Below are 12742 nucleotides of genomic sequence, written 5' to 3' on the forward strand. Positions count from 1 at the left end.
AAGATAGACACCTGCAGACCTGCTTCACCGCCCATGAAGAGACCCCTCTGCAGGTGACAAGCCGGGGGCTCCAACTGGGATCCTTATGCCGAATTTTTGCGCTTTGTGCCATGTGCACTTAGCCGGCAGCGCTACCGCCTGGCCCCTGAAATTCTTTCCATTTTTTAGCTCATTTTTATGTCTTTGTTTGGTTTTGGTTTTTGCCTTCAGGGTTATCACCGGGGCTCAGTGCTTGCACAAGGAATCCACTGCTCCTGGCGGCCATATTGTTTTAATTTGATAGGACGAGATAAATAAGAGAAGGAAGGAGAGGGAGAGAGACAGCTGCAGCCCTGTTCCACCACTCCTGAAGCTTGCCCTGCCCTGCAGGTGGGGACCAGGGGCTCAAACGCAGATCCTCACACATGGTAATGTGTGTGCTCAACCAGGCATGCCACATCCCAGCCCCCAAATTTCCACTTACTTAATTTTTTAAGAAAGACTATTAAAAGGGCCAGGCAGAAATGCACCAAGATCAGTGCACCTAGTAAGAAGCACAAGGACCAGTGCAAGGATCTGGGTTCGAGCCCCTGCTCCCCACCTGCACGAGCAATGAAGCAGGTCTGCAAGTGTCTTTCTCTCCCTCTCTATCCCCTCCTCCTCTCTCAGTTTCTCTCTGTCTTACCCAATAAAATGGAAAAAAAATGGCCACCAGCAATGGTAGGTTCGTAGTGCTGGCATAGAGCCCCAGCCATAACCCTGGAGGCAAAGGAAGAAGGAGGAGGAGGAGAAGAAGGAGGAGAAGAAAGAGGAGGAGGAGGAGGAGGAGGAGGAGGAGGAGGAGGAGGAGGAGGAGGAGGAGGAGGAGGAGGAGGAGGACATTTAACAGACATGTAGTGGTCGGCACAGCGCAGAGAGAGGAGAGAGGCCTCTGCCCTGCTCCACCATCCAAGACCACGGCTGGTGAAGCCCAGGATTCTCATACAGTGCCAGGGCTGACTCGAACCCGGGTCTTCACACATGGCAAGGCATGTTGCACAGGGGAGCTCTCTCCCTGCCCTGACTAGTCATCTGTTAGGAATATATCAGCCACGGGCCATCAGCCACATCAGCCACAGGAGCATGTGGGTGAGACAGGCAAGGGTTCAAGCCTCTGGGGATCTTGCAGGAGCCCGCCCAGCACAAAGTTCTAGGCAACAGAGACGCCGGGGCTGGGAAGCTTCCAGTCGCCATCCAGGGGCGCTGCGGCATTACCCCAGAACATCTGTCGCTGGCAGGAGCTGCTTTGACTGGCTGAACTGTCCCCTCCCGCTTAGGAAAGGGGTTCTGCCACCATGCCGGACGGAGCGAGAGTCTGCAGCGAGGAGGAGTACGAGGACCCCGAGCTTCCGGCATGGCAGTCTGTGAAGATCTTGCCAGCCCGGCCGATAAAGGAGTCTGAGTACGCAGGTGAGGCCTGGGCCCTGCCCCAGCTCTGCCAGGTGATGGGCCCAGGAGAGAAGATTCTGGTTCACCTGAGAGCTCACAGTGCACATTCTGCCTCCTTAGCCTTTGGGCCTGGGTGTTCCGATGTTCATTCTCTCTCCCTCTCTCTCTCTCTCTCTCTCCCTATGTCTCCCTCTCTCTCTCTCCCTCTCCCCCTTGGTGCCCTGTGCCTCCAGTCAGTCTCTGAAGGAAAAGAGAGAGAGAGAGAGAGAGAAAGAAAGAAAGAAAGAAAGAAAGAAAGGAAGGAAGGAAGAAAGGAAGAAAGAAAGGATATATCCTAAGGAACCAAGCACACCCAATCAAAAAGATCTGTGTACACCTATGTTCATAGCAGCATAATTTGTAATAGCCAAAACCACCACTCCCAGTTGCCATTTTCCCTTTTTCTTTCCCCCTTCTATTTTCATTTGACAGCACAGAGAGAAATTGAGAGGGTCATGGAGACGGAAAGTGGGGAGAGAAAGGTAGAAACCTGCAGGCCTGTTTCGCCGCTCATGAAGCATCTTTCTGTCTGCCTGCCTGTCTTTCTTTTTAATACTTTTATTTGATAGAACCAGAGAGGAATTTAGAGGCAGATAGAGAGGGAGACAGACAGAGAGACACCTGTAGCCCTACTTCACCACTTAGTGAAGCTTCAGCCCTGCAGGTGGGGACCAGGGGCTTGAACACGGGCCCCTATGCGCTATAATGTGTGCTCTAGCTAGGTGTGCCACTGCCTGACCTCCTTTTGTCCTGGTTTCTTAAGTTCCACCTAGGAGTGAGATCACTTCCTAGTCATCCTTCTCACTGTGACGTAATATATATACATATATATATAATGTTTTTGCCTCCGAGGCTTGGCTGCAGCACTACGAATCCACTGCTCCTGGTGGCGATTTTTTTTTTCTGTCTATTGGACAAGACAGAGAATTTGAGAGAGGAAGGGGGAGACAGAAAGGGAGAGAGAGAGAGAGAGAGAGAGAGAGAGAGAGGGAACCACACTGCCTGTGAAGCTTCCCCCTGCAGGTGGGGAGCAGGGTCCTTGAACCTGGATTCTTGCAAGGACCCTTGCACTTCGTACTAACTGCATTCAACCAGGTGAGCAAACACCCAGACCCCTCTCACTGTGGTATATAGACGCAATGGAACACTACTCAGCTGTTTAAAATGATGAAGCCATCTTTTATCACTTATTTATTTGTTACTGCCACCAGGGGGATCACTGGGGCTTGGTGCCAGCACTACAAATCCACCACTCCCAGTTGCCATTTTCCTGTTTTTTTTTTTCCTTTCTATTTTTATTTGACAGCACAGAGAGAAAATTGAGAGGGTCTGGGAGATAGAAGAAAAGAGAAAGACAGAAACCTGCAGGGTTGCTTCGCCACTCATGAAGCATCCTCCCTGCCGGTGGGGGGCGTGGGGGCTCGAACCCAGGTCCTTGCACATGGTGGCATGTGCACTTAACTGAATGCACCACCGCCCAGCTCCGCCCCATGAAGCCTTCTTCATTGCCTTATCTTGGAAGGAACTCACAGGCGCCGTGTGAAGTGAGATAAGTAAGCTGAAGTGAAAAAAGAGACTGGTTTTGTGGGACCCCTTCTGGAGCTTTGACACAGAGTTTACCATTTAAAAGTGACAGGAAGCTCTCTCCTCCGCTTCCCTTTGCCTCTTCCTGGCTGGAACATGCCGAGTGGTCTCTGCAAGTTCTCTGAGCTCAGAGGGAACCCCCTGGCCAGTGGAGATGACTCACCTTGGCTGATGGACTCAGTCAGCACATGTTTCCTCAGCGTCTACACTGGGCCAGGAGAGCCTCGTTGGGATGCAGAGACACAGGCAGATGGCAATCCTGTCCTCAGGATGCATTCACGTGGGAACATTCACAGCACAAAGGGAGAGAGAGGGCAGGTGTGGGCGGAGGCGTGGGGGCAGATTCTCAAAGGGCTGATGCAGCCCAGGCCCTGATGGATGGGCAGAGTGGTCCAGGTGGCGAGAGGAGGAGGAAATGCTCCCGTGAGAGCACCCAGACGGCCTGTTTCTGCCCTCCAGCCCCACCCCCAGTCCCCAGGTGACAAATGCAAGAGGAATTCCTCCCCTCATGCCCACCTTGGGATGAATCCAGGAGCTGGCACATGGGCAAGTGTCTATTTTTATTAGTAACAATATTGGTTTACAAAATTATGAGATAGCAAGGGTATAATTCCACAGGGTTCCACCACCAGAGTTCTGTGACCCCATTCCCTCCATTGGAAACTGCAGTGGTTCCCCCAAGGTCACAGATATGGGGTGACTGTTATTTCTATAACCGTCTGTATATTTTTCTTCTGTGGTCCTGCCTTCTCTTCCTTTCTAGTCACACCTACACCTGTTCCTACTTCCAAATGTCCTATTTTATTATTGTTCTTGTTATTGATGCCATCTTTGTTGGATAGGACAGAGAGACATGGAGAGAGGAGGGGAAGACAAAGAGGGGGAGAGAAAGACAGACACCCGCAGACCTGCTTCACTGCCTGTGAAGCGACTCCCCTGCAGGGGGGGAGCCGGGGGCTCGAACCGGGATCCTTGCGCAGGTCTTTGTGTTTTGCGCCACCTGCGCTACCGCCTGACTCCCCTCTCTCTGGATCTTGATGAAGTTGAAGTTCAGAGCCCTTTGGTCATCCTCCCCCATATCACTTCTTCTGCTGGGAATATGGACCAGAATTATTTATAGGGAGCAGAAGGTAAAAGGTCTGGCTTCTATAACTGTTTTTCCACTGGACATGGATGTTGGCAGGTGGATCCATACCCCATCCTGTTTCTCTCTTTCCCTAGTGGGACAGGGCTTTAAGGAGGGGAAATTTTAGGAAATATTGGTGAGGTTAACTGCCCAGGAAAGTCAGGGTGGAGTCATAGTAGCATCTGCAACTTGGTGGCTCAAATGTGCTAAGATATAAAGCAGGACAAAATGTTTAGTAAACAGGAACCATAAAGGAGGAATAGAGCAGATGAGCACAGGGATCTTAGGGTGGAGAGAAGCTAGGAAGTCTATGTCAGGTATGGTACAGGGGACCCAGGACTTTAGTAATTTTTGCAAGAGTCTGATAGTCAACATGCAGGCAGACTAAAAATATTGTCTGGGAAGATGGTGTCAGAGTTAAGAATGGGCCTAGAAACCTGGATTAGGGCAGAGAGTAGCTCCTAAACTAAAAGAAAAATAGTACTAGTAAATACAGTTAACTTTCTATCCCATCAATCTGACCCCGGGACCATACCTCTTCATATTTATATGTTTGAGTGTTTTGACAGTTGCCCTGTGCCCCATCTGCATAAAGTGTGAGACTCTCTTTTATTTTTCCTCTCTTCCTTTTTTTTTTGCAGATACCCGCTATTTTAAGAGTGTAGCAGACCTTTCCTTACACCCCAGCACCCCCAACCCCATGGAGCATCAAGCCTGGAAGATGGAGAGGAGGCCGGAAGGCACAAGCAAAGTCTCCTTGGTGAGAGTCACACAGCGCAGAGCAACCCCCTATAACACAGCCCCCCACCACCACATCTTTAACGCCTCTTTCTAGGAGGGGGACTCAGAGAGGTGCAGGGGCACTGGCAGTTCCAGAGAACCAGTGCCCCACACCCACCCAGGTTAGAAGTGATATTGGTGGAAGCTTTTCTGAGTCATTTATGGTCCAATCCCTTCCTCAGCTGCCGAGTTGAACCCAGAACATGTCTTTTTGTTATTGTTTCTTTTTGTGGCTTTTCCTTTTTTTCCCTTACTTGTTTAACATCAGTTTTCAATCATATAAAAAGTAGTTAAGTATAGTCCCTACTCCACTAAGGAAAAATAGAAACAGGCTTGGGGGGAGGGGGGTGGATCATCCTGCCAAAGCCCATGTCCGATGGATGGAGAAGCAACTACAGAATTTAGAACTCCTGCCTTCTGCACCCATAAAGAGTGTTGGACTGTACTCCCAGAAGGGTAAACAACAGGAGAAATAAACTAGAGGGTTCTGTGCCCCCATTCCACCAGGATCCAAATGGTTGGTCACCAGGAATCTTATTTGTTTCTTCCCTTTTGTTGCCCTGGTTGTTTTATTGTTGTTGTGGTTATTATTGTTGTTGATGTCATTGTTGTTGAATGGGACAGAGAGAAATGGAGAGAGGAGGGGGAGACAGAGGGGGAGAGAAAGATAGACACCTGCAGACCTACTTCAACGCTCGTGAAGCAACCCCCCTGCAGGTGGGGAGCCAGGACTGGAACCGGGATCCTTAAGCCTCCTTGTGCCTTGCGCCACCTGCGCTTAACCCGCTGCGCTACCGCCCAGCCCCCAGGAATCTTATTTTTATACCATGACTGAAAGGGAAGTGAATCTGGAAAACACGGGAGGAAACCAGGAACTGCTTCTCTTATCTGAGAGAAAAGAAGGAAAACAAAAGACACTTGGAAACAGTGACAGGTGTAGGTAGGGATGACTTAGAAAGGAAGTGAATGCAGGACCACGGGGGGGGGGGGGGGGGGGGGGGGAGGGGGGCGGGGGGGGGGGAGAGCAGGGTTACAAATGTCTCTCGCTCTGTATCTTCCGTTCCCTCTCAGCTTCTCTCATGCTCTATCCAGTAATAACAAATAAAATATTTTAAACGAAGGCATTAAAAAGTAAATAAATAAAGTGAATGTGTCCTGTAATTGCAGCCAGCTGCCCATTATAGGATAGGGGAAAAGATTTAGGAGACATAACCTTCTTCTAAGTTACCTGAAATGCCACTAGTGTCATCAGAATATTAACTGTACAATAAATAAAATGTCCACAGGGGGGGAAGTAGGTGTAAATTCAATCTCCTTTTTTAATTTATTATATTTATTTATTTTATACCCTTTTGTTGTCCTTGTTTTTTACTGGACTGCAGTTATTGTTGTTGTTATTGATATCATTGTTGTTGGCTAGGACAGAGAGAAATGGAGAGAGGAGGGGAAGACAGAGAGAGTGAGAGAAAGACACCTGCAGACCTGCTTCACCGCCTGTGAAGCGACTCCCCTGCGGTTGGGGAGACAGGGCTCGAACCAGGATCCTTAGGCCAGTCCTTTTGTCCTTTTGCTTTGCGCCGCCTGAGCTTAACGTGCTGCGCTACCGCCCGACTCCCTCAATCTCTTAAGACCAAAATTTCTATCTTAGCAATATGAATGTCAACTAGAATTATCAGCAGCCAGTTTACACCTTCCATCACTCAGTTACACATGCACACATGTAATTATTCGTATTGCCAGAGCCAACCAGACACACATGTTGACCGACCTTCAGGCTGCCCCCAGGGCTTTCACCCTTTTTCCAAGGGTGGTGCTTTCACCCAGGGAAATCTAGAAATTCAGATATTAGATGGCATCACAGTCACGTTCAAGGAGCTCACGGCACCATGTTGTCTCCTGCAGGTAGACCAGCCGATGTCCAGGGACCTCACGAGCAGGAGCCAACACATCAGAGGTAAAGTCCGGGAGTCGGGCGGTAGCACAGCGGGTTAAGCGCACGTGGCGCAAAGAATAAGGACCGGCGTAAGGATCCCGGTTCGAGTCCCCGGCTCTTCACCTGCAGGGGAGTCGCTTCACAGGCGGTGAAGCAGATCTGCAGGTGTCTGTCTTTCTCCCCCCCTCTCTGTCTTCCCCTCCTCGCTCCATTTCTCTCTGTCCTATCCAACAAAGAACAACGTCAACAACAATAATGACAACAACAAGGGCAACAAAAGGGAAAAAAAAATGGCCTCCAGGAGCAGTGGATTCATGGTGCAGGCACTGAGCCACAGCAATAACCCTGGAGGCAAAAAAGAAAAAAAATTATTAAGCGCACATGGCGCATAGCACAAGGACCAGCATAAGGCTCCCTGTTTGAGACACTGGCTCTCCACCTGCAGAGGAGTGGCTTCACAGGTGGTGACAGGGGTCTGCAGGTGTCTGTCTTTCTCTCCTCCTCTCTGTCTTCCCCTCCTCTCTCCATGTCTCTCTGTCCTATCCAACAACAATGACAGCAGTAGCAATAATAACTACTATAACAACAGTGATAAACAATAAGGACAGCAAAAGGGAAGAAGTAGCCTCCAGGAGCAGTGGATTTGTAGTGCACCAAGCCCCACTGATAACCCTGGAGGCAAATAATAATAATAATTTTTAAAAAGCTTCTCTCCCTCTCTACCTCCCCCTTCCCTCTCAATTTCCCTGTTTCTTTATCAAATAAATATAGACAGGCTCAGAAAAAGTAGAGTCTCAGGGAGTGAGGCAAGGTTTGGGTAAAATTTCTCCAACTAAGAAAGGTGTCCTTGTAACAAGGTGTTGTTGTAACAACCTTGCCACCAGGGTTATTGCTGGGCTTGGTGCTGGCACCAAGAATCCACCTCTTGGGAGTCAAGTGGTAGCGCAACAAGCACAGGTAGTGCAAAGCGCAAGGACCAGCGTAAGGATCCCGGTTCAAGCCCCCCCAGGTCCCCACTTGCAGGGGCGTCGCTTCACAGGCGGTGAAGCAGGTCTGCAGGTGTCTGTCTTTCTCTCCCCCTCTCTGTCTTCCCCGCCTCTCTCCATTTTTCTCTGTCCTATCCAACAATGACGACAACAATAAAACAAGGGCAACAAAAGGGAATAAATATATAAATATATAAAAAAAGAATCCACCTTTCCCAGCAGCCACCCCCCCCCAACACCTTTCTATTATACTTGATAACACAGAGAGATTGAAGGAGGAAGGGGAGACAGAGAAGGAGAGAGGAAGAGAAACACCTGCAGACTTGCTTCACCACTCATGAAGCTTGCCCCTGCAGGTGGGGATCGGGGCCTTGAACCTGAGTCCTTGTGCATGGGAATATGTGCGCTCAACCAGGTTCACCACCGCCCAGCCCCCAAGAGTTTTTCTCTTTGTATTTCTTCTTTACCTCCACAAGTGAGGGTTCTTTATCACCACAGAGACCACTAAGGTATTATGCAGAGAAGAAAGCAAACTGACGGGGATGGGGGGATTACTTGAATACCCCCACTTTCTACAATCTGGCATCTTTCTGGAAAAGGTTTGAATGATTTATGTGTTTATTATGAAATTCTGTATTTTTGATGCCAACATATTCTCAGATAATTTATGCAGTCTCACAAAATGTCACAGTAAAAAGCATATTGGGTAACTCAGTGATGGGAGAAATTCATGGTGATATTTTTCATCAAGTTGAGCAGTTATAGATTTATGTTAATGTACATTCATGTCATTTTTCTTCAATAATTTTCTGACATTATCTGGAAGCTGTCAGACTTCAAGAACTCATCTTCCCTGAAGCTTAACTTTTTTTTAATCCCTAAAACTGGGTAAAGGTTTATTTGCAAGCAGAGAATATAATATGTAAAGTATAAGTTGTTTGTGATGAACCATCAGCATTCATCACACCCAGAAGAAAGCATCTTAGACATGGAAATAACCGTAATATTCAAATCTGCTGTGGTTTAGCTTCTCAATACTGAGGCTAAAGGAAGCTAAAAAATTAATTTATCTTTTCCTCAGAGGTGAACCAAGCACAAATGTTAAAACAATTCTCTTTGAGGCAACAAGCATGACATATGCAAGAAAGCATTTATGAAGCAAACACAATCAAGAGAGAGAAGTTTGAATAAGTGAACGGCACCTGGGTAACCAGAAACTCAAGCTGGGCTGAAAAGAAACAAAACAGAATTCACACAACGACCTCAAAAGACCGTTCTACGTGGTGGCTTTTAGAGAAATTCGTATACCAAAGAAATTAGACTCACAGAAACTCTTTTTTTATATATATAATCCATGAGTATTAATTTTTTATTTTTGTATTAAATGTCCTTATTGGGAAATTAATGTTTTACATCTGACAGTAAATACAATAGTTTGTACATGCATAACGTTTCCCAGTTTTCCTTAAGAATCAATCAGGCTGGCAGTCGGGTGGTAGCGCAGCGGGTTAAGTGCACGTGGTGCAAAGCGCAAGGACCGGTGTAAGGATCCGGGTTCGAGCCCCTGGCTCCCCACCTGCAGGGGAGTCGCTTCACAGGTAGTGAAGCATGTCTGCAGGTGTCTAGCTTTCTCTCCCCCTCTCTGTCTTTCCCTCCTCTCTCCATGTCTCTCTGTCCTATCCAACAACAATGACATCAATAACAACAATAATAACTGCAACAACAATAAAAAACAAGAGGGGCAACAAAAGGGGAAATAAATAAATATAAATATTAAGAAGAAGGAGGAGGAGGAGGAGAAGGAGAAGGAGAAGGAGAAGGAGAAGGAGAAGGAGAAGGAGAAGGAGAAGAATCAATCAGGTTGAAGGCTATTATTTCATGACAGCAAATCTGGCAAGAAACACAGCTTGTTCAGGTCATCCAAAGAGGGTTGGAGTCAACATCGGAATTCAGTGTTACCTGGGATTTCCTGTGTTTGTAAGCATCTAAAATTCATTCCAGACTTCCCCTCCTCATCCCAACTAAGCAAATTCCAAGGCTGAAGACTGAGAATTGATGGATAATGCTGACCCCTAGTGGGAAAACATGGCAAAGCATAAGTGCAAAAATGATGGAATTTGTCAAGGTGTGTTCCTAACAAGAATAAAAAGCATTAAAATAGAGAAAGGAGGAGGAGGAGGAAGAAGAAGGGGAGGAGGAGGTAGAGGAAGAGGAGGAAAAGGAGGAAGAGGAGAAGAAGAAAGAGGAAGAAGAGAAGAAGAAAGAAGAGGAGGAGGAACAGGAGGAAAAGGAGGAGGAAGAGGAAAAGGAGAAAGAAGAACAGGAAAAGGGAGGAAGAAGAGGAGGAGAGAGAGGGGAGGAGGAGGCCAAGGAAGAGGAGGAGGGGGAGAAGCCCACCAGAGATGGTCTAAAATTAAATTAAAGACTAGCATCTTTCAGACTATTTTATATTTAACATGACTCCACCCACAACCTGTAGTTTCAAAAGAACATCGATGGCTTCAATATTCATAAATTCTCATGAGTGGAGTGACAGTAATGTGTCACCTCCACACTGAGATTAGAAAGGTGCCCCCAGAGGCGTGGGCAATAATGTGCTTCCCCCTAAAGGAGTAGATTGTAGGGGCCGGGTGGTGCCGCATATGGCTGAGCGCGTATGTTGCGATGTGCAAGGATCTGGGTTCAAGCCCCTGGTCCCCACCCACAGGGGGAAAAGCTTTGTGAACCGTGAGGCAGGGCTGCAGGTGTCTTTCTGTCTCTGCATTTGTATCTCCCCCTTTCCTCTTGTTTTCTGGCTGTCTCTAGCCAATAAATAAATAAAGATTTAAAAAAGAAAGAAAAGAAAAAGCAAGAAGCCTATGTTAGAGAGAGAGAAATAGAAGTCTTAGAAATAAGTTGCAGGAGTTACCAGGTCCGGTGATGACTTCTGAGAGAGAAGATCGTCTGTTTAAAATTGCTCAGAACTGCTCAGAGTGGGATGCTGACACGTAATACCAGAGTCTGCTTGGATCTATATGAAGGATGGTCAGAACATCATCTCAGCCTTAGAGAGCCTTCTCCAACTGGCCTTGTCGACTATCCATCCATCAGCCACTTGGATCCTAAGTTGTTCTTGGACTCTCCCACAATTTCTCATCAAGATACAAAATGCTAATGGTTCCTTTTTGATATATCATAAAACTCATCGACATAAAAAATGCTATAATTGGGGCCAAGTTTTCATCCAATTTGCTCAGTGTCTATTTCTCTAATGAGAAAGCTGATGGTCTGTTTCTGAGATCATTGATTTTCATGATCGTATTTCATAGTTAAAGGGTCCTGCATATGCTTAGCACAGAATGGCAGTTAAGTTGAAATAAGAACTCTATTATTTTATCCAAATGGTCCGAGGACCTACCTTCTGTTATCTGCATTTCACAGCCATAAGACCAGAAGCCCAGAGATTGGGGTGACCTGTCCAAGGTGACTCACTCAGTAAGTGACAGAGGTGGGACTAGAACCCACCTCAAAGAGCCTCAAAGATCCTATTTGCGCTTCTGTGGCACCTTTGCCCCTTTCATTGAAAAGCAAATTCTTGGAGTCAGGTGGTAGTGCAGCAGGTTAAGCGCACGTGGCATGAAGTGCAAAGACTGTCTTAAGGATCCCGGTTCAAGCTCCCGGCTCCCCACCTACAGGGGAGTCGCTTCACAGGCGGTGAAGCAGGTCTGCAGGTGTCTGTCTTTCTCTCCTCCTCTCTGTCTTCCCCTCGTCTCTCCATTTCTCTCTGTTCTATCCAACAATGATGACATCAGTAACAACAACAATAAAACAACAAAGGCAACAAAAGGGAATAAATAAATATTTTTTAAAAAAATTTAAAAGACTATCAAAAAAGCAAATTCTTGGATCCTACATCCCTTCTTTTCCAACCCCTTTATATCACTAGTAAGAACATCAGTGTCTGGAAAGGGCAAACTTTTGATGTTAACTCACTTGTTTTATCCAAGGCAACATCAAAGCAGGTCACAAACAGTGGTGAATGTTTCTTTTTTATTATTTGCTTTCATTTTATTATTTTTTTAACCAAAGTACTGTTCATCTCTGGTTTATGATGGTGTGGGGGATTGAACCTGGGACCTTAGAGCCTCAGGCATGAGAATCTCTTTGCATAATCGTTAGGCTATCTACCCCCCTGCCCAGAGGTAAATGTTTAACAACTGGATTTCTGAAGAAGTGTAGAAGAAGAAAGTTGGGAGACTGAGATATTATTGAACCCACTATAAAGCTCCCTGCATCAATGCAATCAGTGTGGTATTGCTAAAGGAATAGACTTATGTATGGATCAATAAGCCAGAACAAAGAAGCCAGGAATAGACCTGTTTAAATAAAGTCAACTGATCTTGGAAACACTAAACGTAGTCCAATGAGGGAGAGTAGTTTCATCAACAAATGATGTTTAAAAAAGCAGAATGTGCATGTTCAAATAATATTAATACGTAATATAGGCCTAGACCTTACACCCTTTACAGAAATCTTTTCAAAATGAATCACAGACTTTGATAAAAATCAATACTGTGAAAAGAAGACAGGACCTGGAAAAAAATGGGGACAATTATGTACAAACGTAGACAGATAGTTATAGAGATGATGTCTGCAACCTTGGGAGAGCTGGTGTGGCTTGCAATGGAGGGACTGGGGATTCAGACCTCTGGTGGTGAAACAGTGTGGAGTTTTACCCCTGTTGACAGGTAGTTTTGTAAATCAGTATTGAATCACTAATAAAATTAACAAGTAATAATAATAATGACCAGAAAAGCATGAATGACCTTAAGATTGGTGTTGATTATTTGGGGACAAAACTGAAGACTCAACCCATGAAAGAAAGATGAAATCTTCTTCCCCATGAAA

At 46.5% G+C, this 12742-nt stretch overlaps 1 protein-coding gene across 1 annotated transcript in view; it reads left to right on the forward strand.

The window, feature by feature from the left end:
• The first annotated feature begins 1312 nt into the window (after positions 1–1312).
• The window catches only part of CLNK (cytokine dependent hematopoietic cell linker), a 75760-nt gene continuing 64330 nt past the window's right edge, over positions 1313–12742 (forward strand). The window contains exons 1-3 of the mRNA XM_060188467.1: positions 1313–1428; positions 4798–4916; positions 6839–6890. Of these exons, the coding sequence (XP_060044450.1) occupies positions 1314–1428; positions 4798–4916; positions 6839–6890 (286 nt within the window). The 5' untranslated portion in view covers position 1313. The remainder of the gene's footprint in view (positions 1429–4797; positions 4917–6838; positions 6891–12742) is intronic.

The sequence above is a fragment of the Erinaceus europaeus genome, chromosome 3, assembly GCF_950295315.1.
Source record: "Erinaceus europaeus chromosome 3, mEriEur2.1, whole genome shotgun sequence".
Classification (NCBI taxonomy): Eukaryota; Metazoa; Chordata; class Mammalia; order Eulipotyphla; family Erinaceidae; genus Erinaceus; species Erinaceus europaeus.